The 27,352-nt window shown below is 41.0% G+C and overlaps 2 protein-coding genes across 3 annotated transcripts; both read left to right on the forward strand.

Moving 5' to 3' along the window:
- The first annotated feature begins 1,866 nt into the window (after window positions 1-1,866).
- On the forward strand, window positions 1,867-16,466 carry mecp2 (methyl CpG binding protein 2). Its single transcript, XM_034124160.1, has 6 exons — window positions 1,867-2,178; window positions 4,413-4,581; window positions 5,777-5,988; window positions 6,392-6,585; window positions 6,860-6,996; window positions 10,501-16,466. Exons 1-6 carry the CDS (start codon window positions 2,147-2,149, stop codon window positions 12,712-12,714), a joined length of 2,958 nt encoding a protein of 985 aa, XP_033980051.1. The 5' UTR covers window positions 1,867-2,146; the 3' UTR covers window positions 12,715-16,466.
- Window positions 16,467-17,339: 873 nt separating this feature from the next.
- LOC117477492 lies at window positions 17,340-26,851 on the forward strand. Of its 2 annotated transcripts, none has more exons than XM_034124162.1 (10): window positions 17,340-17,616; window positions 18,518-18,691; window positions 19,920-20,077; window positions 21,635-21,833; window positions 22,050-22,146; window positions 22,233-22,383; window positions 23,635-23,684; window positions 23,765-23,906; window positions 25,256-25,455; window positions 26,703-26,851. In XM_034124162.1, exons 1-10 carry the CDS (start codon window positions 17,354-17,356, stop codon window positions 26,742-26,744), a joined length of 1,476 nt encoding a protein of 491 aa, XP_033980053.1. In that variant the 5' UTR covers window positions 17,340-17,353; the 3' UTR covers window positions 26,745-26,851. The 2 variants fall into 2 exon arrangements, with proteins under 2 accessions (XP_033980053.1, XP_033980052.1); XM_034124161.1 differs by having other exon boundaries at window positions 26,714-26,816.
- The last annotated feature ends 501 nt before the right edge of the window (window positions 26,852-27,352 follow it).

Genomic DNA, 27,352 nt, shown 5'->3' on the forward strand with positions numbered 1-27,352 from the left:
TGGTCTTGACACAAATTGGGGTTGCATTGAGGAGCATTTAATCATTAGACTATGAGCTCTACATGATGAACTGTTTACATGGCTAACGCATTTTCCACGTTTACATGCAACCTGGCTTACTCCAATTCAAATGCCCCATGTGTAGTCCCTTTAAATACATTTTATTTACCTCTTTTTTCAACTGCAGCCATGTTTCTCCCATGGTATACGCTTGTTACCATTTTGCAAAACTGTGTGCTGGCAGTGTATCTGTTATTGCTGTAAAAACCCCAATTGAAATACATATTCTGAATGCGCTGTATACATGTCCAAAGAAAAACTCCTAAAACCAGAGTAGTATTGGCCTATCTGAAGTCTAATCCTGAAATTTGGAATATTGTGAATAATGGTGAAATATTATAATAGTGAAATATGAGTGACAAGAGACACTTTCTAATTTAAAATAAGGATGAAAGTCAACAGTTAACAGTGTGAATGAATGCACAGGCGTTCAGCGTGATTCTGTCAGCTGAGCTTCTATCGTTCAGATGTGAGTTTTTATATCAGGATCTCTGATGTATTTAAATGCTGTTAAACGTGTTGAACTGCCTGCTCTGTGACTCGTAGAGCGGTGTGTGGAGGAATATATTTCTCATATTTTATTAATGTGTATTTTTATTCTCATAAATGAAGGCGTTCAGACGATGAACTGTAAAATACTTTTTTGTCTCTTTGTTGTTTTTTTTATCGCAGAGGAGAGTGTTTGTTCAGTGTGTTCAGATTTTCTTTTTTAAATGTTTGATACTTTTTATTCTAACAGAGAGAACTGGGTGTTTGGTTTGTTTGTTTGTTTGTTTGTTTTAATTCTGGACGGCAGACAGTCCGGTGTTGTTTATGTCTTGTCTGGATCTTCGTGTTTCCGTCATCTTTTAGCTTTTCTTTCCAACAGTTCGGAGAGTTTCCCAGCAGTTAAGGGCTTTTCAATACCACGCCTGGATTACCCCAAAATACATCTGCAGATGCCGCGTTCAGCCTGAGAAACAGCTCCGTCTGAACCCTCATTTACCTCAAATAAAGACTGAAAAAAGTTGAGATTTGTCTCCTCAATGTTTTTTCAAACCATGTATGTTTATTTGTTGTTAAGTCTGTGAAACAGCCGAAAATTGGACGCCTTTGTACTGCAAGTACTTGGAGTATTAGAAGGAAACATTTAGCAAAATATTAAAGATTGGGTTATTTAAGTCTAACACAAAAAATAAAGAACATATATATAAATCAGCAGAGGTTATATTTATTTTCAAAAATAATTTGGGTTTGTGTAAATGTTTTCTATTAAAGGTGGGGTAGGTAAGTTTGAGAAACCGGCTCGAGATACACTTTTTGTTATATTCCGCACATGACCAATGAGGGCACGAGATAACCTGTGACAGGCAGGTAGGCCATCCAGTTATTTTAGCTTTTTACAGTATTACAGCTTCCACAGATGAATTTTTTTTATGGATTTTTTGTCAAAGCACTTAAGATATTCATTGCTATCGGGATGTTAAGAGCATTCCATGGAATATAACAAAAAGTGTATCTCGAGCCGGTTTCTCAAACTTACCTACCCCACCTTTAAGTTCATATATGTCTTACATATTTTATTTGATATTTTGCATTTCCAAATATAAGATGAAGAACATAAGAAAAAGACACTTTAAATGTTTTTAATTATTTATTAAATGTAAAAATCGTTTTTAGAATTATTGTGCTATGATAAAAATAATTAATTAAAAAGGTAAATGAATCAAAAAACATTATAATAATAATTAAATAAATGTATATTACTTATACAACCACCCCTAAAATGTTCTTTCCTACTTATCAAAGTGACATTTTTTAGCTTACCTTTAATTTATTTTTGTCCTGAAGTTTAATGACGTAAACATATTGTTTGTTATTTTCAGAGATTTCACAGCGTGCCAATCAACGTCTCGGCGTGACCTGAATATAGTTCACATCTCGCGGGACTTACACTACCCTTGCGAATGTTGTTGACCTCATCTCTGTGCAGTTCTCGCGATATTTGCCTACTGACGGCGGTTGGAAATGGAGTCCGAGGGGGCGGGGTGCAGCAGGAGATGTTTGGAGGCTTTTTTTTAATATAAAATTATTTATTTAAATAAAAATGGCCGCCGTGGAGAGCGGAGAGGAAAGACTGTAAGTGTTATTTTTGTATATTTTAACCTCCTTTTAAACTACCGCCACTGTCACCAAACCGTTATCCGTCGTGTGTTTTATTGAAGTAAAAAAGTGCGTTGTTTTTTACCCCGGCCTGTCTCCGCGGAGCGGGGTTAGCGGGAATACGTCACCAACTTGCTGCTGTGTCGGAGCAGCTTTAGCTCTTAGCCCGCTCTCGGTGCTCCGCCGGGCCGCTCGGACTTCCACACAACTCCCCGGGAAAGTGAGGCCGGGGCCGGGGAGTCTGTGTGTGTCCGCCCGCCTCCGTCAGACACACAGGGGAAGCTAACAGGATGCTAGGTCGTTAGCAAAAACAGAGAGTGTGTTGTCATTAGACTGCTGTTCTATAACCTGTGTTAACCCCCTCCCTGTTACACACACACACACATACATTACACACACACACACGTCCCGTTATATACCATACGCCCCCCTGGCTTATTACTCATTATCTCATCTAATACTATACTATCCTATGTGTATAATTGTCTCTGCTCCTGTAGTATACATCTATATTTCTGATGCTGCCGTATTTTGGTCTTTTATAGAACATTTTATTTATTTTTTATTGTGTTTTATTTGTCTTTTCTACTGAAGATATGTTTACATTTGCTGTTCATTATTTATTTTATTATGTTTATACTTTATTCCACCTCTTAACACACTGCTGCTGTAACAAAAGTATTTCCCAATTTGGGATCAATAAAGTATCTATCTACCTACCTCAGTGCCGCAGAGCAAGGCAGCTGTGTGTTGTGTGTGTGTGTGTGTGTGTGTGTGTGTGTGTGTGTGTGTGTGTGTGTGTGTGTGTGTGTGTGTGTGTGTGTGTGTGTGTGTGTGTGGAAAGGCTCACTTCCTGTCCTGCTGCTTCATCTCTACCTGCAGCTTCATCATCATAACCATTCAATTAAATTAGCTTTATTGGCATGACCATAAAGACATACAGTATTGCCAAAGCTTTGTACAACTACGACAAGTCATAAACATTTTTGAACAAAAGCAAGAATAACATGCATACTTTTTAACTATGTGAACTACAAACTACTACTACAAAATGTATTTAAAAAAGAAAGAAATATTTGAGACCTGGTGTAGATGTAGCAGGGTTCACTAGATGAACCTGAGAGGTCATCTGACAGTAAATAGGAGGCATGTACAAAATAATGTGCAATTAACAATTATTACACCTACCACTATTGATTGTCTGCCAATTTTTTCCTTGATTAATCAATTATTTTGGCGTAATTAATTAGGTTAGTAATGCCACTGAAAGTTGTGGAGTAACAGTTTCATCACAACAGGAAACTACATGCATGCAGTTTGTGATGCAATCTGCGCAAGAATGCCGCTTTATTTTATTTACAGGGTCGTTGTTGCACTCCCTTCTCTCAGTGAGCTTTCATTAGGCTAAAAGTGCACTGTATTATTAATCATTATGGCTTATTACCTGCATCTAAAATGTGGTATAATTCCTTCATTCCTAATTATAGACAGCTGGTTACAAAATATATTAGTCTAGTTGTATTTATCACAGATGTTATTTCAATATCATTTATTTCACTTTGATTTGGGATTTCCTCAGATCCGTTATCATAGGACAGTGTTTGACCTAAATGCAGTTTAAGGTTTAAGGTCCACACTATATAGTTTCAGCACGACATCGCAATGTGCAAAAGTCTCATGGCAGGACTTGCAATACCAAGTAAGGCAAATGACTTCAACTCCCTCATGCTACAACGTTTTTACGGCTTGATACAAAATGAAAACATGACTGATCTACATCGAGTCTGTCTGCTAACATTATAACCTCTGATTTAAGGTTTCTAGGATACACAGTTGTTGATCATGTTTGAGTTGGCGGTCCTCATGAAGCCAACCACCGATCACAATCATTCTTAATCAGTTTATCAAACAACCAAAGCAGGCCCTACAACAACTGGGAAACAAATGAACAAGGGAAAGGGGTAAACACACAGCATCAGCTATACGGAAATATTTTTGTCAAACCATATACGACCCAGCCCTACATTGTAAAAACGTAGAGATGGAGTGAACTAACTGCGTCAGAGATAGTCGGATTTGATTACTGGATGCAACTCTGCCGTCCAAAAGGAGAAATTACCGCTAAATAAACAAAACACTGAACAGCTACGACCATGTCATGTTATCAGTGATGTTATTTTAACAGGCATGATGTCATCTCTTTTCCACAGTGAGGATAGTGAGGACGAACCCTTCGACCCGCAGCCCCCATCCAGGGAGAGAGAAAGATCCCACAGTAAGACCAAGAAGAACCGCAGGGAGCGCCGCCATGTTGACCGAGATTCAGAGAGCACAGAATCAGCCTCTGTGCTGCAGCCACAGAAGGGGGCGGAGCCACAGGTAAACACAGGTGTAACAACAATAAACCTGGCAATGTGCAATATAGATTATTTTTTTGCAATACTGTGCAATAATCAGTTTTATGTGAAAAACAGACGTTGTTTTAAATGTCCCAACATTTTTATAATGTCTCAACAACGCGTCACTTAGTTCTTTACATTGCTGTTCATCATATTTAACCATGGATGTGAACCTATTTGTCTTTTTTATTCTATTACTAATGTGTTCTTTTCTATATTTAATTAGTTAGCTTACTTTTTATTATTGCATGCCTTTTTGTGCCACTTTTGCTGTAACACTGCAAAGTTCCCCGCTGTGGGACTAAAAAAGGAATCCTGATTCTGGTTCTGAACAGAAGTCAGTGGCTACCCAGGTTTTGGAGTCCTGGAGTTTTTTCACATTAGGGTACCATATTATGAACGTTTTGAGGACAATAATCCGTTTTAAAGGTCACCTATCATGCCAAATCCACTTTTTGATGTCTTTTATACATAAATATGTGTCCCCGGTGTGTCGGGGAACTCACAAAGTGTCAGAAAACAAAACCCTCTCTCTTTTCCTCCGTACCCAAATCTCCAAAAATGTGGCTACAACGGAGCTGATCCAGATTTGCGTCCGATATGACGTAATATCTGAAATGTGGGCTGGCTTTACACCCACGGCCCTATCAGAAACGTTGCTATCAGAAACAATGCCCGACTGTTTTGGACGTAATATGGTCTTTGTTTACATTAGCAAGCATCGCTAACACTCAGAGCTAACCTGTACTGGAGAGAGCATGTGTAAAGAAGCAGGGAATAAAAAAAGGAACTCACCTTGTGGTAAACCAGAGAGAGAAAAAGCATTTGAGCTCCAAACTGTTTCAGAAATAATCCTTGATGTGGTTTGGAACATGATATGGCATTTAATCACGACAGCATTTAGCTGAGTATCTCGTAGAATTCTGAGCTGGCATTAGCTCCGCCTCCTATTTTTTTTTTTTTCAAGCTAAAGGACCCATAATCAGCGTTTCTCTAACAGGGCTGGAATAGAGGGATATAAGGGATGTCTAAAATGCATGATCTGTTTGGTATTTTGAGCAAAACACCCTAACCCTAACCCATATGTTTTTATATATTTGTATATATCTGAAAGCCATAATATATGCCTAAAAATAGCTTAATAAGAGACCTTTAATGTCACCTCCGTCCTGCAGGCTTCAGAGGAGCCGGTGGCGGGGCCCTCAGAGCCGGGATCAGAGTCGGCGGCCGGCAGCGAGTCAGCAAGTTCTCCCAGGCAGCGACGGTCTGTGATCCGGGACCGCGGGCCGCTGTACGACGACCCGTCACTGCCCGAAGGCTGGACCCGCAAACTCAAACAGAGGAAGTCTGGTCGCTCAGCCGGGAAGTTCGATGTCTACCTGATCAAGTAAGCTAAACCGTATGATGTGTTGGTTTTTCATGAAGAGAGGGAGAATCAAACTGTTTTATAAATAACGTATTTCTCTTTGTTCAGCTCGGACGGTAAAGCCTTAAAGTTACACTGAAATAACTGTTGGAGCATGATATAGTACCTGGTACCAAAAACCCTTCAGGTTTCTTTTTTGTTAAATATAGTATGAGGGCGCTAACCTCACTTCCGGGGAAAATAATGAATTTGGAAAATAATAGTTTCTTCATGTCTTAAAGATGCTCATATATTGCACCTCAAACAACAAATAAATCCAGAGTTACGGGTTATTTAGTTCCTTAAACTTTATGATGTGATGGCTTTTCATGAAGAAAGGGAGAATCAAACAGTTTTTATAAATAACGTATTTCTCTGTGTTCAGCTCGGACGGTAAAGCCTTTCGTTCCAAGGTTGAACTTATCGCCTACTTCCAGAAGGTCGGCGACACGACCACCGACCCAAACGATTTTGATTTCACTGTCACCGGACGTGGAAGTCCCTCCCGCCGCGAGAAGCGCCCCCCAAAGAAAGTCAAGGTGGTGAAACCATCAGGTCGAGGACGGGGGCGTCCAAAAGGTAATCAGGCACTTACAATTACAAACTTAAACTGAAGTCATTTAATTCAAACCAACACTTAGCAAAATTCATATCAGAATCAGATAGAGTTTATTGCCAGGTACGTTTACACATACAAGGAGTTTGCTTTGGTGTTTGCTGGTGTAAACATAAACAACATAAGGAAATAAGTTGTAAGATAAGATCAAAAACAACGATTATAAGAAACAACACTTTTTTTTGTATTTCCTTTGTGTTTAGTTGGATATGTTTATTTTTCTTTGTGTTTGTGTAGGCAGTGGGAAGATGCGGCAGGCTACGGAGGGCGTGGCTATGAAACGTGTGGTTGAGAAAACTCCGGGTAAACTGCTGGTCAAGATGCCCTTCGGCAAAGCAGAATCCTCCACTGGCACCACCTCTACTGCCTCAAAGGTATGATCAGTCTGTCATTAAATCGGTTTAGTTAAAGGGATTTAGTTCAAAGATCACTGCAATACACTGAGAAGGGCAAATAAACATTCCCAAAGCACCAATTCTGGAAGAACTATGTTTAAGCAGGAAACAAAACTAGAGGTAGAACGTTTGGGGCCTCTCCTGTGTGAATCACCACCTTCTTGTGATGGGCAGTCCTTGAGCAGCTCTTGTTTGTGTCTCCAAAGGAAAATTGGTCCCAGGATAGCTACCTATATAAAGAACATTATGAATCAGCATAGACAGAAAATCAAGTCAAGGCAAGAAAAACTGAAAGAGGCTGTCTGAGCTGAATCTGAGCAGTGTTTTATCATCTGTCTGTAATTAACACTGAAATAACTGTTGGAGCATGACACCAAAAACCCTTCAGGTTCTTTTTGGAGAAATATAGTATGAGGGTCACGTCACTTCTGGTGAAAATAATGAATTAGAGCGTGGCAGAAAATAATAGTTTCTTCATGTCTTAATAATAATAATATATTTATTTTGTTAGCGCTTTTACAGGTGCTCAAAGACGCTTTACAGATATAGTGAAAATAAAAGAACAACAAATAAATATATATAGTTAAAGTCAAATTAAAATCAAGCAATACAATCACACATTAAAAGCCAGATTGAAGAGGTGAGTTTTTGTGAGTTTTTTGAAGCTGGTGAGGTCAGTGCAGTCTCTGATGGGTTGTGGGAGTGAGTTCCAGAGGGAGGGGCAGCGACGGAGAAGGCTCTGTCCCCCCAGGTCCGGTGATAGATGCGGGTGGGGGATGGACAGGAGGTTGGATTCTGATGAGCGGAGGCAGCGGGAAGGGGTGTGGTGGTGCAGCAGGTTTGTGAGGTAGGGGGGGGGGGCCTGGTTGTTGAGGGCTTTGTGAGTAATGAGGAGGACTTTGAAGTCGATTATTTGACGGACGGGGAGCCAGTGGAGGTTCTGGAGGACGGGAGTGATGTGGTCTCGGGAGCGGAAGCTGCGAGTCATATATTGCACCTCAAACAACAAATAGATCAGGACAGTAAAATAAACGGTCTATTTGACACGATTTTCATATTTTTTGAGTAATTATACTGTTTTTGACGAACTGAAATATTGTTGTCTGCCATCACTTTAACATTTTAAGGGGAAATAAACATTTTAGTATTAGGGCGCATGCCGAAAGTAAGAGGGCGCAGCGCCCCTGTTACCAGGTTTAGACAAAACACTGCCCTTATTGATGATGAACTTTAAAGGTGGGGTAGGTCATTTTGGATAAACCAGCTCGAGATCGCTAGAATTTGAAAATACACAGCCGGAAGAAATCTGCCACTTCCTTACAGAGCCCCTCCTCCAACACACACGAACGCGCACATGACCAATGAGGGCACAAGATAAGTTTGTGCACAGATGGAAGGCTGACAGGCAGGTAGGCCATCCAGGTATTTTAGCAGGGCCGGCTAAAATGATTGGTCGTGCTTTTTACAGTACTACGGCTTCCACAGATTATATTTTTTTATGGATCTTTTGTCAAAGCACTTGAGATATTCATTGCTATCGGGATGTTAAGAGCATTCCATGGAATATAACAAAAAGTGTATCTCGAGCCGGTGTCTCAAACTTACCTACCCCACCTTTAAGAGAAAGAAGCAGAGTAACCGAGAAAAAAGCACCTCAAAGTCAGTTCAATCTGCTGGCAGGGGAGGATTCCAGACTGATCTAAACTTGTAGTAAAGGTGAACTGAGAATGTTTGGCTAAGGAGCCTTGTATGCAAGATCTTCAACTTCCACCTTTATGGATGTTTATACAAAAGTATGGTGGTTGATTAGCCCACAGAAACCACAAATCAGAATAAGGACTTTCAGTAGGCCCCAGAAAAAAGTAAGGAAAGAGAGACAGATATTTGCCCAAGCTTTAAACAAATTCTCAGTATATCATTGGTTCTTTATTCTTGCAAAGTTACTGGAGAAGCAACAGGTGTTTCAATGGTCCAGTCCATATGTTCTTTGTGGAGAAGTCCCATGACTTTGTTTTAAAGTGGGTATTGTAGACTAACCAAGGCCGTGTGATTTTGTTTGTGATTTTCATGGTAAAGTACTCAAAGCCTTTCCTAGAACAGAAATCAAATAAAAGATCAACATACTGTGTTAACCTGTTAAGCCCGAGAGGACTCTAATCCGGGTCCTGCGGGTAGTTTTTTCACGAAACTGTGTCTCAGGGCTTCTTAATATTTAAAAACCTATTAATGTGTCATACTCACTTAACGGTTAGAAACTCAGCTAACTGAAGATATGAACAATTTTTACCGAAACAAAGCTCAAGTCTCACAAGAAGCGTCTAAATGAGCCCTGAGCGAAAAAATGCTAACGCACTTAGCACAGAACTCAAGGTAAAAATACCCTTCTTACTTATCGTAACTGCACATACAAGATATCAGATTAAAGCTGAGATTCCACAGATTCTATAGGTATTAGTATCATCACTGAGCGATCAGAACTCGCGACAGGGGAAGCAAACACAGACATCACAACACGGAGCATTACGGAGCATTCACGGGAGATCGTCTCACTTTAGCTGTTATTCTGATCAAAAGTCGTGTTCAATGGCATTAAAATGATAAAAACGCTGCTGAAGATTAATCCAATGGTTAATCCAAAGTGTCTGTGTCACTTTGAAATGATTACTGATAATCCATTATTCCATTTTTATTTCAAAAACGGAGATTTCATATTAGCTGCTAATGATAGCCACCAGAGTGTATCGCAGCTTCCGGTTCCGGGGCATTCTGGCTGCGCATCACTCATTCAACAATGGGTAATGTTTAGATGGATTTTAGGAACTTCCCCTCGATTCTATTGGCTCTAACGGTTCAAAAGTGGTGTCAATCATCAAAATCGACCAAGGGGGGCCAGAGATATGGAAAATCCACCCAAATGACCCCAGAAGTGTTTTTTTTTTTCTAAACCTCTCTAAAAAGGTCAAATTTCACTTGTTTTGCATCAATCTTGATACAGGGTACTTATTATATGTTATAGTTTGGATTCCTAAAGCTTTTAGTCTACTATCCCATCATTCAAGGGTGGTTTTCACTATAAGTCATTTTCTTTTTTGGACGGACACTATAATTTACATTTTTTTACTATGTTCAATCTAAATTTACTTTAAAATAAAAAACATCTATATTGATTCTGACTTTTCTACATCCAACTCACAGGTTTATCATTACTTTGAGAAAAAAGATGATTAATTTACCCCTTTTAGAAGTTATAGTAATTTGTTCTGGGAATGTCATTTTCGAGCCTGAGACCTGGAAAACAGGCTCAGGGCTTAACAGGTTAAAAGCTCCCACCACCTTTTTGATTTTGAAACAATTTCATAGAGTCCATAGAGTTCATAGAGTCCTTCGTTACGCAGTCAATACGCCCTTGTAGTAGTAGGTAGTAATAAGTAGTAACAACGTTGATGCTAATGTCACCTAATGATGTGGTATTTGCCAACACAGGTGGTGTCTCCTGCCCTGGTGGCCAAATCCCGTCCGGGCAGAAAGAGGAAATCAGAACAGGAACTTCCGACCCCACCACAGACCGCCCCCAAGAAACGGGGAAGGAAACCAGCCTCAGCCTCAGTAGCGCCATCCGTTGCGGCAATATCCACCTCCACTCCATCAACTTCTGTTAGCGCAACAGTTGGGAGCTACGCTGCAGCCGCCATTTTAGCCGCAGAGGCTAAACGGAGAGCAGCAAAGGAGTCTTCCAGCAAACATTTCGTCCAGGAAACAGCCCTGCCAATCAAAAAACGCAAAACGAGAGAGACAGTGGAGGAGAGGGAAATTGTTCAAACTCCATCAGCTTCAATAACTGATACTGTAAAGGGGGAGGCAAGTAAAGGGGAGGAAGCTCCAACCCCAGAACCTCAGCCTACCCCTTCTGAGCAGAGCCAGTCACAATCACAGAAACAGCCATCTGCTTCAGACGAAAGTCAACCACATGGACACAAGGCGCATAAAGGAAAGAAGCACAAGGAGAAAACAGGAATAGCAGCTGGAGAAGGCAGAAGCAGAGGAGAGGAATTATACGAAGATATAAGTGATAAGGGAGGAGAGGAAGAAACTGGAGAAAGAAGTAGCAGCAGCAGTAGTAGCATTAGCCCAACAAAAAGTCACAAACGGAAGGACCGACCACCTCACAAACACCACCATCATCACCACCACCACCACCATCATCACCGCCACCAACATCCCTCTGCCTCCAGTTTGGATCAGCCTCTTTCTCCAGCCTCTGGACATCCAGCACCTTCCAGCCAGTCAAAGGCTGAAGTCAAGCCCCAGGCTGTACCTCAGCTCTCCACTCAACAAGTGCATCACACTCATGAAGCTCCTCCGAAACCACAATCCAAGCCTGAACCTCGACAGACTCCCCCTCAACCTAGTTCCCAGGAGCATCCTCAGAGCCAGTCTCCCACTCAGCCACAAGCCAAGCCAAGATACCACGCTCCTCAGCCCTCTCCTACCAGTAATGTCTTGCCCCAGCCACGGTCCCAACTACCCCCTCCCCAAACTCACAGTCAGAGCCAGGCTTCATCGCAAAAAGGCCAGTCACATCCTGTCCACTCCCCAGCCAAACACCAATCCCAGCTTCAGACTCCACCTCAGACACACCTTCCTCAAACAAGGCCTCCACATCCACAGACCCAGTCTCCCACTGTACTCCAACCTCAAACCCAGCCCAGGCACCCGTCTCAACTCCAAACACAGCTCAAACAACAACCCCAGCTCCGGCAGTCACTGCAGTCTCATCTCCAACTCCAACCCCCGACCCGAACCCCAGCCCAGCTTCAGACGCAACAGCAACACAGAACCCCTGCCCAAATTCAGCCTCAATCCCAACCCAGGATCCGACCTCCACCACAGCCCCATTCCAGATCTCCATCCCAAACTCCACCTCAACCCCAGCCCAGGTCCCTAGCCCAAACTCCAAATCAACCACAATCCAGGGGTCCTGCTCCACTTCCAAATCAACCCCAATCCAGGACCCCTGCCCAAACTTTGCCTCCACCCCAGACATCAGTCCAACCTCACCTGCAACAAAGGCATCAAATGCAGCCCCAATCCCTGACGAGGCAGCCATCGCAACAACTCCAGACCCAACAAAGACAACAAGCCAGACAGTCTCTCTCACAGCCTACGCCACCCCCGGCTCAGTCCCAAGCACAACCACACTTTCAACGGATTCAAACACAGCCACGTCCACAGCCCCAGCTCACCAGGCCCCATATGCAGCACCTCTCATCCCACCGACCATCTCCAAGCCTAACCAGGACCAACCCAGCTCCGCTGAATCAGGGCGAACAGCCCCAAGATCTGAGCACCACACGGCCTAGTCGAGGAAGCCTTTTGCCAAGCCGAGAGGTCAGAGATGAAGGCGTCAAGGCGGAAGGAAGACGGGATCCGGCATCAGAAAGCAGAGAGGTTTCAAGAGGAGGTTCAAACAGCAACTCAAGGCCTTCAAGCTCCCTTCCACCTCGACCTACAGGAGCATCTGGAGCCGGAGTTGGCCTTGTTACTGGAGCAGATGGAAGGGCGAGGCTTCGGGCTGAACCAGAGGCAGCAGGTGATGACAGGGAGCTCAGAGACATCGTCCCCCAGTCCGCGGTCCCATGTCCCAGCCGAGAAGAAACCGTAGAGTCACGGACTGCCGTCAGCGAAAGAGTCAGCTGATCAGTTGGGCTGATGACCGGGACGACTGATCGGTGGACTCGCGTACTGAGTCGGCACCAGAAGGAAAAGGAGTGTGACATGGTTGTTCACGGAGTTTTAATGATTGTTACACTGTTTTCAGATAACGAAGGATAACGTCAGAGCTGGTAGGACTGTTGGAGTCTCTACTCCGTCTGATTCTGTCTGGAGACTCTGCAAAGTTCTGGATTTGAGAACCAACCTGACGCTCAAGGGCAGCTGGAGAGGAGAACAGATGGTGTCTTTTTCTAGGAAAATCAAACAAAGAGGAAAAACCAGAAAAAAAGTTTGTGTGTAAATATAATCAAAAGGCAGCTGTTGTGTCCCGCTAGTCTCCAAGGGGGAAGGGGGGGGGGGGAGTAGTTTGGAAAAACCAACGCTTAACAACACATTACTCTGAAGGAAATGTTGCTTCCGGAATATAACCTGTTTTTTTTTATTTCGTATTATGATAGTTTATTGTTTTGTGTCTGTTATACAGCTTTACACTCTGATATTATTGACTGATAGTCCCTTACTCATCGCCGTGCTGCTGACTGACAGTCCCTTATTTAAAGTCCTGCTTTTTAACTGACGGTGTCTCATCAAGACTCCTTCTATTGACTGAAAGTCCCTTACTGAAACTAGTCCTTGACTGAAAGCCTCAGAGGTGATGTGGGGGCGGTGGTTTGCACCTTAAATTGGTTTCTTAGAAATCTACCATATTTTTTTGTAATCACCATTTTCCATTTGGCCCGCGATAAACAAAGGTGTGGGGTCTGTAATGTTTTCCATCCACTTCCAGAATGCCCCCTACAGGAAGCAAATCTGACGTATGTATTACGATTCGTGACCCACACAGACCTCACTCTGAACTGAGTCTTTGAAACGCATTTTGAATATTGTTTAAAATATTTGAACAACTTTTTAGGAGTTCTTGAGTCCTCCTATCAGACACTAAAACAGCCGTTCCAAGTCAGTTGTTTGATAAGCAAATCTCGAGAGCTCCTAAATTGGCTATAAAGTATTTCAAACCCACCGAGATGTTCTTCCAGGTTAGAGATTCTTCCATTTAGGTCTTCATTGAATCGGTTTGTTTTGGTAGTGTTTTTGTTTCCAAAGGAAGCACTTTTAATATCAAACCAAACCCACTTTTTAGTTTGTACTCTTAATGAAATGAGTGGGAAAAGGACAAATTGTGTCTTCGTGTTGAATGTCTGGAACAGTTTGCAACCCCTCCAGTTTATACAATCAACCGCCTGCATGTCGCTAGGAGACTTTGCAGGCCATCAACTGGAGTCGCAACATATGCAGAGGTCGACCTTGTTAGGTTTTTACTGTCGGACATGATGACGTTCTTCGGGAAGTTGAACCCTGAACGAGGTTTGGTCATGTGGAGACACAACATTCAGTGAGCAGACAACAACCTTTGAATCTGAAAGTCCAGATTTGAGAGCAAGAAGGAGATATTTCTAAGAGTGGAAGGAGTCGTTTGCAAGGACTTAACATAGAGATCATCTGATTAACAACCTGAAGCAGTTTGGTTGATATTCTTAACTATCTTAATTTGATTTAACAGTTGGTGAACATCAATAAAAAGTTACTCAAAAGTTTCTAATCACGTTTAAGATGTACTGACAGAATCATGAGCTTCTAATCAAACATTGCTCCTGACATTTTTGAGAAGTTTTCTTAGTGCCTTTTGTGTTTCGATCAGACAACTCATCCTTAAATGGGTTCGACTTGAATGTCACTTGTTGGGCTTATGCAGTGTTCTTATCTGTCTAAACGACTTTGACTTGAAACCATAGGCTGTATGAAATATGGATATGGTTTCTAATATCATCCATGGGTTTCTGAAGAGTATAACTCCTGGCTAATTTACAACTGGGCATCAATGTAATTGAGGCGGGCCCGAAGCAGAGCAGACAGTTAGACATGGATGTATATTGAGAAATGGATAAAGCGTTGGATGCAGGGCTTCATTCATTCCTATCAAATGTTCTCGGTTGCACGGGAAGTCAAAATGGCCTTACTTTGGAGAACTAAAATACCTGGACCTTCTGGCGATCTTTAAACCCGTCTCCTAGCTGCTATATCGTAGACGTTCGGTCTTGGCGAAGTCAAATTAATGCATTTTAGCACATTTTACAGCTTGTAGACCTAAAATAATCTTTCCCAATGTAAGTCAATGGGATCAAATCTTTTTCGGCCGATGGCTTCACGTATATGACACAGTTGTTGTTGTTGTTGTTGCCTCAAGTGGCCATTTGAGGAACTGCAGTTGTTGGCACTTCCACTTAGGATTCCCTGCACATGCTTTTGACGATAATCTGACAGTCAGATATGGACGTGTCCTATTAAAGCATGAATGTAATATAAGGACTGGATATCAAATATATGTCGCCAAGTTCCTTAAAATAAAATAGCATGTTAGCTTCTGGGCTTGATCCACATCATAGATCTAACTGCACATGCTCAGTAGAGTTTCTCTCCCTGGCCCATTGAGATTTTCCGCAAAGAAAATGAGTCTTTCTGATAAAGTTTGTTGAAAAAACAATAATGTAAAATGTTATTTCTCAGCAACTTTCACTTCAACTCACCTTTAATTAAGCTCTGTTACTGGATGTGTATGAGTGAAATGCACCCTGGGAGTGGTTGTAGATGGTAGAGTTGTGTATTGTGTAGGATATTTATTTGAGCTTGTTTTGTTTTTATTATTCAATGTAGGCTATCAATGAGGAGAATATACATTATATAGCACATTATACTTTTTTATTACACTTTATGCCAACTCTTATTCTTATTTAAAATGTAGACATATATGCCACCTTATCTTGGGCGCCTGACATCCCCCTCTCTCTTAAAGCACTTAGTATCACACTTTATTTCACCTTGGCTGTAACGATACAAACGGCAGAATCAAAGAAAATGTATGTTTTTAATTAACCTGAAACAGACGTGTTGCAATGCCCTGCCGTACATCTCAGCCAAGATTTCAATTCAATTATCTCTAGAGAATTCTTGTAGGTTTTCTGCTGAAACAACTCCTAAAACAAGGGGAAGTTTCGTGATTGTTTCCTGAGCTCTCAAATCTGAACATACAGACACTGAATGTTAATGCTCTCTCAATAGATTTGCCATCAAGAAATCTAAAAGTTTTGCACCTTATTCTTCACATGTGGGGGAAGGCTCCTGCACTTTAACAATGATATCGGAAAAATTGAGCTCTTCGACCCTCAAACAAGCGAAAAAAACAAACCTGAATGTCTTCAACCTGGATCCGATAAATGTGCCTCGTTCTCTAACGTCCTCTCACCTGATGTTTGTTGTCTCCACCTGAAGCCTCACCTCTGCGTACTTGACGCTCCGCCTGCCGCCCAGTTATAGCATGCTGTCTCTCACGCAGCTGCTTAAATCAAACGCCCCTCTGTGAACGGACCCCCTCGACAGGACCCGACCCGGCACAACCTACAGTAACCAGCCACCATATTGCATGTTCCAGAGTTTAGTGCCTATAATATTGTGCGTCTTGCCAGAAGCCACCATGTCGAGCCAAGCCATGTTGTGTTTCTAGACTTAGTAGTGATGTGTGTGTGGTGACTTCATAGTTGCTAATATTGAGGATGAATATTCTGCTTTTACTCTGGTTGGAATTAAGTGGAAACTCCAATACAATGTCGCTGTAGACAAAACTAGTTTTTACCTGTTTTCTTATTTTTTCTTTCTAACTAAAAGCGTTTGTTGTCCCCTGATCTGTGGTCGTCTGACTGATTGTAGCTCAACACACACACACACACACACACACACACACACACAGGTGGAAATTAACTAAGTACATTTGCTTGAGTATTTTTGTAGTTCTATTTCTACTCCACTTATTGGATATTTAACTTTGTATTCAACTGCTTTTAGTTTTTCATCCCATACCTGCAGTAAAAACCCTTAATGCAGCAGTAATCATATTCAGAAGAGTTCATAAACATTTTGTATATTATAATGAAACAATGACAGGGAACCTTTACTGCACAATGAGTACTTTCAAAACTGTAAGTATATTTTGTACAAAGGAAAAACAACATGAGATTTTGTTCTGAAAGAAAACTAAATGTCTCCAAAGATATGTAAAGGTAAAGACTTCACATCCCATGATGCACTGCTGCCACCCGCTGGCTGTCACGAGATCATACCGAGTCTGCTCAGCTGTATGATCACATGTCTCAATAATGAATGTGATTTTAGTTCAACTTTGATTCTTCATGTGTCTTGACCTATTCTATTTGTTTATTTATTTAAAGAGCACTTTTCATACACAAAATGTAACAATAAAGAAAATAATATAAATTAAAAACAGAAACAAACCCCCTTCAAATCCATAAAGAGAGCTAGACATAAGTTATCGATTAATTCAAAGAAACTAAAAAAACAACTGAATAAAACAAAACAAAATAAATGTCAATTAAAAGCAAAAAATAAGTGTATTGACAGAACACCTTTCAAACAGAAGTATTTCACCAAAATAATTAATAAAAACACTCAAATGAAATGTAAAGAATAACGTTGACAACCTCGTGACCTCTCGCTGACCTCTGACCGGGTACAATTCCAGCTCTCTGATTGGCCGAGCCTCAGACAGGTGAAGATGGCAGCTCAGGTGCTTGCGCTGCTGCTGCTGCTGCTGCTGGGCAGCTCGGTGCTCCTCGCGCTCTACCCCCCCGGATCCGGTCCGGACTCTGATGCGCGAGGCATGGCGGAGCTGCGGCGCGTGCAGAGCCTCGCGACTCAGCCCAGGTACGGAGGGTGCTGGGCGCGAGCTCTGGACAACCTGGACACGCGCTGCACGGACATGACGTCAGAGAGCCAGAGCCGCATCGCGCTGAGCTTCACCTTCTGTCACCTGAGCAGGTAAGTCAGTCAGCAGGCTCTGAACGAGGGGTTTATGCATAATGATCTGATTTGATCTTAATTATTCTTATAGATATTAAATAACCTGAAGGACATGAGATAAGTTTCCTGGATGAACACTTCCCGTTTGACCTTGCATTTCTCATCACATGCTAAATTGATGTGGCTTATTTGAAGCTAATGTACCTGCAGTTGGTGTATTTCACTTATTGTAAGTCAATTTGGATAGAAGCGTAATGAAATGTAATGCTCGTTAAATTGGGAAGTGTGCAGATTTAACAGTCATTAACATTTCAGACATTGAGGGATTTTTTTTTTATATATTGAATATTATTCAAACTATATTCTCATACTTATATTATATAGTATAATATTGTTGACATTAGAATGATGTTCCTTTTTTATTGAGTTGATTTCATTTTCAGATATTGTATATGTGTAGACATTCTCTGTTAAGTTAAGCATCTGCATTCAAAATGTTAGTTAACATGGCCAACTTCTGAATGTTATATATTACAATATGGACTTATAATTATCGATGCATTTGTGTTCATCACTTGAAGGTTGCAGCTGGCAAAGGAGAGGCTTTCTTTAGTAGCTTGTGATTGTCCCCAAAAATATTTTAAAACTATATTTTGTGTTATAATTTGAATCTTTTAAGTAGCATCAGATACATGTAGTTGAGGAAATGGAAAGTAGAGTATAGCTAGCTGATTTTTGTTTTCTGAAGTTTTTAAATATCAGGGGTCCTGCTACTTCTTTCCTCATCCTGAACACGACCTCTGCACTCTTTCTGCTGTTTTTCTGTCTTGTCTTATTTGCAAAAAATATTCTCATGACTGAATTTCATTGCACAATTCTGTGTCTGTTACATTGACAGTAAATGATCTCTGTCTGTCAGCTCGGGCAGGGATTTCCCATCATGCCCCAAGGGGTCGGAGGTCAGCAGCTGTACAGGAGCGATGGACGCCGTGGCCTTCAACGCCTACACTGAGTTCTTCACACACACACACTCCATCTGTCAACACCTGCAGTCTGAAGCCTGGCAGAGCCGAGCGGAAAACACCATGTTCAGGTGAGACTCTGGGAACATTAACACAGGTGTTTGTGTCGAGCAGCGGACTTAACACACATCTGACCAGAGGTGGGAAGTAGTGGAGTACAAATACTTCGTTACTGTACTTAAGTATTTTTCTGGTATCAGTACTTTACTCCACTACTCTTTTTACTTTTACTTCTTACATTTGTATCACAAATACCTGTACTTTCTACTTCTTACATTTTGAACCCAAATACCTGTACTTTCTACTTCTTACATGTTGAACACAAATACCTGTACTTTCTACTTCTTACATGTTGAACACAAATACCTGTACTTTCTACTTCTTACATTTTGAACACAAATACCTGTACTTTCTACTTCTCACATTTCCCAAACAGGCTGGTTCCTTTAGTTTGAATGTGTGTTTGGTGGCGGGATCATTATTATTTAGAGTCATTGCGTGCCTATTGATTTGAACACGATCCGTGTATCCATCATTTCCTGGTCTTCTCTAAAGAAGAGGGACCAATGAAAACGTTGCCGTTGTTCAGCATGGAAACATTCATTAGCTAACAATGACATTATTGTTCTATTAATATAAAGGCAGGTCAGGTACTCTTTAAAACAGCTGCTAGTTATGGGTACTTTTTACTGAAGTACATTTCAAAGCCCATACTTCTTTACTTTTACTTGAGTAAAGAAGTTTAGTCAGTACTTCTACTTTGACCAGAGTATTTTTAAACACGAGTATCTGTACTTCTACTTGAGTAAAGGATGTGTGTACTTTTGCCATCTCTGGATCTGACACACTGCATTTCACACACAAACACTCCTAACTTAAAACGTTGTCATTCAGCAATTAAGCTTCATAGTAATGTAAACAGTTGAATTAATTTTTTTATAATAATATAATCGAAATGTAATTGTTACACACACCTCCTTAACAGGAACATTTATTCAGTCAATGACATCTCTGTAATATCAGGGTTTGCTTTACCTCTTTCTTTTCAGAAGGAGTATCTTGCAAGCCACTGAAATAAAAAAGCTACATTTAAAAAGTCAAATGCCCTCTGATGGAATCGTGATGAAAACACATTAAGCTTTCTTGATTTAAATTCTATCTAACATGTGTAGGCAATACGTAACATGTAACATATTCACTCCACTTGTGATCCGTACCTGTACACACACACACACACACACACACACACACACACACACACACGCACCTATAAACTTTTGATATGTGTGTGTGTCTCAGGTTAACGGAGAGCTCAGCAGGTGTAGCGGAGCAGCTTCTGTCCACCAGGCAGATGGCTGAGGACCTCATTGATGCCCAGACCCTTGCCTTACAGGCACAGAAGGAGATCCTTGACAACGGAGAGGAGCTGAGAGTCACCCTGCAAGACTCTACCCAGGGTATAAAATACATTGTCCAAGAAAAACCGCCTTAAAGTGCACCCATCATGCTATTTCAAGGCATATATTATGGGTCTCGGATATATAAAAATACATAAAAACATGTCTATGATGTGTTTTGCTCAAAATACCAAACAGATCATGCATTTTAGAAATCCCTCATATCCCTCTTTTGAAGCCCTGTTAGAGAAACGCGGATTTTGGGTCCTTAGCTAAAAAAAAGAAAGAAGAGGAGGCGGAGCTAATGCCTGATCAGAATTCTACCGGAGATAAAGTTAAATTCTGCTGTGATAAAATGCCATCCTGTTCTAAACCACATCAAGGATTATTTCTGAAACGGTATGGAGCTCAAATGCTTTTTCTCTTGCGGGTTTATCACAAGGTGAGTTCCTTTTTTTTATTTCCTGCTTTTTAAACACATGTGCTCTCCAGTACAGGTTAGCTCTGAGTGTTAGCGAGGCTCTGCTAATGTAAACAAAGACGAGATTACGTCCAAAACACGTCAGGCATTGTTTCTGATAGCAACTTTCTGTGGGTCCACCATCCGAAACTACGTAATATCGGCAGCAAATCTGTATCCGCTCGTTGTACCCCCGTTTTTAAAAGATTTGGGTACGGAGGAAAAGAGAGAGGGTTTTATTTTCTGACGCTGCATGAGTTCCCCGACACACCGGGGACACATATTTATGTATAAAAGACATCAAAAAGTGCATTTTGCACGATAGGTCCCCTTTAAAGACTATCCACTGGGTTAAGAAACACGTACAGAAAGAGCCTTAAAGGTCCCCTATTATACTGTTTTTCATCAATATATTATAGGTCTCAGATATATACAGAACATGTCTCTGAAGTGTTTGGCTCCAAACACCAAACAGATCATTGCAGCATCCCATAATCCCCTCTGTTTCAGCCCTGTTTCAAAAGTGCTGATTCTCTGTCTGTTACTTTAGATGAGAATAAGGAGCCCCTCCCCACGCCCCTCTGAGAGATATTTGGTTACAAAGAACTCAATGGTGCTCTAGGAGGAGATTCAGGGGATAAGGTGGTGGGGGGGTGGTGGGGGTGGGGTGGGGGGGGGGGGGTTACCTTGGTTGGTGATTGGCTAATGGTTACACAAGCCAAAAAATCGTTATGACATCATAAAGTGGCCAAAATCTGATCAGCTCATTTTCAGACAGGTTTTTATATAAATGGATCAGGACAAAAAGAGAGAGAATCTTTGTTCCTGAGACTTTCAGAGTCTCTTTACACAGAGGGGACACATGTTGATGTAGAAAATACATGATGAAGTGGATTTTGCATAATAGGTGACCTTTAAGACTTCACAAAGGGTTAAAAAAGTACAACAATGGGTAGGTAAAAAGCTAATTTATTATTAAAAAAAAAAAAGCAGCCAAAAATTTGTCACAGCAGCCTTAACCCAGCTCCACCCGTCTCTCTCTCTCCACCCGTCTGTCTCTCCACCTGTCTCTCTCTCCACCTGTCTCTCTCTCCACCCGTCTCTCTCTCCACCTGTCTCTCTGTCCACCCGTCTCTCTCCACCTGTCTGTCTGTCAGGCCTGCGCTCGGTGTTCTCGGAGCTGAACGGTGCCTCCAGGCAGCAGCAGGTGGCGCTGTCTGAACTCTTCAACAGAGTGTCCTTCCTGCAGAGCTTCCTGATGGTGGAGGCTCACAGCCTGGGCTCCTGCTGCTACAACGCTGCTGCCCTCTGCACCGCCTTCCTCCTGACCGCCACGCAGCGCTCCTCCAGAGCCAGGTAACTCCTCCTCTTCCTAACCTCCACCCTCAGACAGGTAACTCCTCCTCCTCCTCTTCCTCTTCCTCATCACCACCCTCAGAGAGGAAACCCCTCCTCTTCACCTCTCCTCTCAGACACCTACTGGTCAAGTTTTTTGGCACTGAGTGACCAATATGTGTATTTCAGATCTGTGCTTGATTGATAAACCGTATTTTTCTGTGTCTGTTTGTTTAGGTTGATGTTGTTGACATTGGTGTGTTTAAATGTCTTCCTGGAGAGGAAGATCTACCAGTTTGTGATGAACTCGGATCATCCTGAACACAAACACATGGTCAGCACCTTTCACCTGAGTCTCTGAAGTACTGCTGTAGCTGTGTGTTGTTGTCATAACTTGTGTGTGTGTGTGTGTGTGTGCAGGAGCTGGTCAGTGTGTATGTGAGTGTGTTGCGGCGCTTCATGGTGTGTGTTGGTGTGTGTGTGCTGCTGGTGGTGTGTGTTCGGTACAGAGACCCCGTGCAGCAGAGTCTGCAGGTGCTGCAGCAGCTGAAGGAGGCGCTGCTGCATGCAGGTGAGACGAAGAACAAGAAGAAATGTTTTAAACTGGGAAATAAATCTTAAATAATTTAAAAAACATACATTTATATCAGGCATCAACATTTTGTATTTGTCCAGCAGCAGAGAAATGTCCGTTGTTAGTGCAAAGCGGACAGTACAGATAAAGACAAAAATAAAATGAACATTAAATGAAGAGGCAAGCACACATTTATAAAATAACAATCAAATAAGTACACATCCAAGGTAGAACAGATCAGTAGCCGCTTTATAACGTAGAAATCAACAAGTAAAAGTAATGACGTAGCCAGTAATACCAGAAATAGTAACAACAAATGCAAAAATAGTAGCAGCCAGTAATAATAATATGATATAGTAAATATTGCATGATATACTACTAAACTAATGCCATATAACCTGGAACATTATTTAGCTGTGCAATGCTAACATCGCTTTAGCATCATTACTGTATAACACATGTTGAGCAATAATCTGGTTTTCAGCATTAATATCATTAAAATGAACAGACTACATATCATACATTTATATTTTATTAAACCAACTTTTTACATATTTGTTATTATATACTTAAAGTGGACCTATCATGCTATATTTTAATAATATAGTGTAGGACCATACCTATATAAGGCATATTTATACTTTTTTTTTTTCAAAATACCAAACAGATCATGCATTTTAGCCATGCCTCATTTTGCTCAATTTGACAATTTCTAGCTCTGTTTTTGCAAGGGCAGATTCTGTGAGAACAGCACCATCTACAGGCCTGGCATATGTACTACAGCGTCTCCAGCGCTTTCGAACGGCAATGGCCGTGGCTGTCTCCTCCTGATTGGTGGAGTTGGCCCAATAGCCGTAGCGCCACCGTCCTGACGTCAGGACAGTGTTCAAATCTGGATCAGTTTTTATCAGATCCGTTGCAGCCCCTTTTTTAGAGATTTGGGTATGGAGGAAAATAGAGAGGGTTGTATTTTCTGACACTTGGTGAGTTCCCTGGAACACCGGGGACACATATTCATGTATAAAAGACGTACAAAAGTGCATTTTGCATGATAGGTCCCCTTTAAGTAAAATGTGCACATTTTTACTTCAAATTCTATCTTAATATTTCAGATTTATATATTTTTGTATTCTTGAATGGAGCAACTTTTTAAAATCCAATTTGTCCCAGGGGATAAATAGAGTATCTTATTCTACATGTACGTTTGTAATGTCTTTCCATGTCACTCATTACTCCGTCTGTCTGTAGAGAGTTTGGGGGCGCAGCAGCAGCAGCAGCAGAATCAGTTATGGGTGAAGGTGAGAACAACAGGAAGTGATGTCACAGAGGAAAACGTTATTTCCTGTTTGATCAAACTAACCAATCGGTTCTCTTCCAGAGGAGGTCAGGGAGCAGAAGAAGACATGAGGTGCCCATGGTGGAGGAAACAAAAATAGTAGAAGAAGAAGAAGAGGAGGAGGAGTGCAGCACTTTGGTGTCTCCCACCGACATCACAGATCTGTCTACCCTCTCTCTCATGGGTCAGTCCCACCTCTTCTCTACTTTAAAGAGTCCTCTCCTGCTGATGTTCAGGTGTATATCAGTATGTAGTGTCTCTACTTTAAAGAGTCCTCTCCTGCTGATGTTCAGGTGTATATCAGTATGTCGTGTCTCTACTTTAAAGAGTCCTCTCCTGCTGATGTTCAGGTGTATATCAGTATGGAGTGTCTCTACTTTAAAGAGTCCTCTCCTGCTGATGTTCAGGTGTATATCAGTATGTAGTGTCTCTACTTTAAAGAGTCCTCTCCTACTGATGTTCAGGTGTATATCAGTATGTAGTGTCTCTACTTTAAAGAGTCCTCTCCTGCTGATGTTCAGGTGTATATCAGTATGTAGTGTCTCTACTTTAAAGAGTCCTCTCCTGCTGATGTTCAGGTGTATATCAGTATGTAGTGTCTCTACTTTAAAGAGTCCTCTCCTGCTGATGTTCAGGTGTATATCAGTATGTAGTGTCTCTACTTTAAAGAGTCCTCTCCTGCTGATGTTCAGGTGTATATCAGTATGTAGTGTCTCTACTTTAAAGAGTCCTTTCCTGCTGATGTTCAGGTGTATATCAGTATGTAGTGTCTCTACTTTAAAGAGTCCTCTCCTGCTGATGTTCAGGTGTATATCAGTATGTAGTGTCTCTACTTTAAAGAGTCCTCTCCTGCTAATGTTCAGGTGTATATCAGTATGTAGTGTCTCTACTTTAAAGAGTCCTCTCCTGCTGATGTTCAGGTGTATATCAGTATGTAGTGTCTCTACATGTCTCCATGCTTTAATGTTCAAAAAGCTCTTTATTTTTCTCATACTGCCTGTGCTGCAGCACCTCTTTTCACCCTCTGTCTGAAACCAGAGCCCAGTCCCATCTGATTGGTTACCTGGCCACCTCTGTTGTGATTGGTCAACTGCTTAGAGATGTCCCGCCCCTTAGCCTATCACGTACAATGTGTTGGAGCGCTAGCCAATGGGAGCACGAGTGTTACATAGTGATGTTACTACAGTATGTTCAGGAAGTAAACAAAGGAGTCCAAACCTATAACACACTAAAGGAAATGGAAAACAACAAAAAGCGTAACAGGGCCTCTTTGGTTGTATTTCTGTGCATAAAGACATTTTTGTGAGAAACTATGATAATTCTTTTTTTTTTTAACTTAAAGTATAAAATGTTGGAATAATTAGGACACACGATAATGACAAAGGCACATAGGTGTGTGTGTGTGTGTGTGTGTATATTATATGATAAATAGAAATGAATAGTTATAAATAGTGAGGTTAATTCAAATAAATACATAAAAAGATGTCACTGTCTTATTTGATTACCAATGTAAGTTTGTTCTTTGTACTGCAGGTTGGACGAATGACAGTATTCTCAGCAGTACAGTGAACAGCTTTGCTGCTGACACCACGCTGCAGCTCAACATTACCCACAATGCATCAGTGCTGATTGCCACTACCCAGAATGCCTCAGTGAGTCCGGCCAGGCGTCCACGTCGCTCCTCCTCCTCCTCCGGCCCTCTGGTGTACAGCATCCTGGTGGAGGACCAACGGGTAAAGCTAAATATAAACTATTGATTCTGAGTCTCTCGTGTACACACAGTCAACACATGCTGCATTTAATTAGGAAACTTTATTTAGTTCATTACAGGGAATGGAAGTTCCTCTTTGGCATTCTGTCAACATACAGTAAAAAGACGTAAGATAAAGTAAAGGGCTGCGAAAAATACATACAATTGCATATCTCTTGTGCAGTTTTGAGTGCCACATTCCTGCTTGTGAACAAATCGTTGCATCAAAATTCTACTTAAAACAAGTTATTTTTATCTAAATTCATTGCATCAAATGAGACATACTTGCAGACAGCTGAAATTGTTCCGTCTCGATGGGCCAGCTCATTTAATATCCGTTTACATGTTCAGTTCTCATTGTGCATGTACGGTGATAGGTGTAAAGTACATTTACTTAAGTACAATTTTGAGGTACTTGTACTTTGAGTATTTCCATTTTTGTTCTACTTTGTACTTCTACTCCACTACAGTTCAGAGGTAATTGGTGTACTTTTACTCCACTACATGTATTTAATCCCTTTAGTTACTTTACAGATGTGGATGAATGATGTGAAATATAATCAAGTGTTAAATCAGACTTTAGTTCCACCTGGAGTAAATTCACAAGCTACCCTGCAGTATACAAAGTCATTCAAACTAGCTGCACCTTTACCAGCTTTGAGAACACTTTCATGATCAATCATTATAAAACATATCATATATGTTATTCTGAAATGGACCAATCTGCACAATGACTACTTTTACTTTCACTACTTTAACTATATTTTGATGATAATACTTTTCTACTTTTACTTGAGTAACATTTTGAATTCAGGACTTTTACTGTAACAGAGTATTCCTACACTCTGGTACTTCTACTTTTACTCAAGTACAAGATCTGAGTACTTCTACGTTTACTCAAGTACAAGATCTGAGTACTTCTACTTTTACTCAAGTACAAGATCTGAGTCCTTCTACTTTTACTCAAGTACAAGATCTGAGTACTTCTTGCACCTCTGTGTACGGTCAAGAAAATCATATTTCTTTAATAAATAATGGGACTTTTTTATTGTTTAGAAGTTCTTAGCATTACAGTGTTAACTACAGGGGTCACCAGATCTATAAGAAACATTGAATGGATGTACATTTATCAGATTTAAATGTGAAGACCATAAATGAGCTTCTGCATGACCTCTGACCTCTGCTTTTCTGTCCCTCTGTCTGTCTTCATCCTCTCCTCTGATTGGTCAGCCTCGGTACAGCCTGAGGACCAGGAGATCAGAGACTCACTGAAGGAAAGTCACATTTGTTTCATTTATAGTTTGTTTATATGCTATTTATTTTAAACTGAATGTTGTTGTTTTTTGAATATTAATTAAAGTCTTATATTTTAAACTGATTTATTTTTATTTTTATTAGTGTTCATGCACAAACACTGCCCCCTGCAGGATGTCAGGACCATCACAGCCTCTCAGTTCAGTTCAGCAGCTGGAAAGAGAGAATGATAACTCTGGTTATAATTTCACAAACAACGCTTCCTCATGTCTAATCTTAACAATCATTTAAATAAACCAAGATGATTAAAGTCTGCAGCTTGTGACTAATATAAATGAATATTAAAATATGTTACTAAAACTACAGGTCAGATGATAAAGAACAACAACAAATCTATTATCTGTCCGTGAGAGTGAACAGCTTTACTCAGTCTGATGGTTATAGTACTTTAAATGATTTATAATAAAAATGCTTAATTGATTTTTCTTTTTTTTAAGTTTGGCAGATGCTATTTACACCCAGTGTCTGTAGCTAACAATGCTATTTACATCCGGGTGTCTGTAGCTAACAATGCTATTTACACCCGGGTGTCTATAGCTAACAATGCTATTTACACCCGGGTGTCT

Source organism: Trematomus bernacchii, unplaced genomic scaffold, assembly GCF_902827165.1.
Source record: "Trematomus bernacchii unplaced genomic scaffold, fTreBer1.1, whole genome shotgun sequence".
Classification (NCBI taxonomy): Eukaryota; Metazoa; Chordata; class Actinopteri; order Perciformes; family Nototheniidae; genus Trematomus; species Trematomus bernacchii.

What these genes read in the sequence shown, in the direction of transcription:
- mecp2 (XM_034124160.1), top strand. Translation starts at nt 2,147, where the DNA reads ATGGCCGCCGTGGAGAGCGGAGAGGAAAGACT. An exon ending in GAGAGCGGAGAGGAAAGACT is followed by an intron (nt 2,179 to 4,412) that starts GTAAGTGTTATT and finishes TCTTTTCCACAG; the next exon opens with TGAGGATAGTGAGGACGAAC. An exon ending in AGGACGGGGGCGTCCAAAAG is followed by an intron (nt 6,586 to 6,859) that starts GTAATCAGGCAC and finishes GTGTTTGTGTAG; the next exon opens with GCAGTGGGAAGATGCGGCAG.
- LOC117477492 (XM_034124161.1), top strand. Translation starts at nt 17,354, where the DNA reads ATGGCAGCTCAGGTGCTTGCGCTGCTGCTGCTGCTGCTGCTGGGCAGC. An exon ending in GCGGAAAACACCATGTTCAG is followed by an intron (nt 18,692 to 19,919) that starts GTGAGACTCTGG and finishes TGTGTGTCTCAG; the next exon opens with GTTAACGGAGAGCTCAGCAG. An exon ending in TCCTGGTGGAGGACCAACGG is followed by an intron (nt 25,456 to 26,713) that starts GTAAAGCTAAAT and finishes GCCTCGGTACAG; the next exon opens with CCTGAGGACCAGGAGATCAG.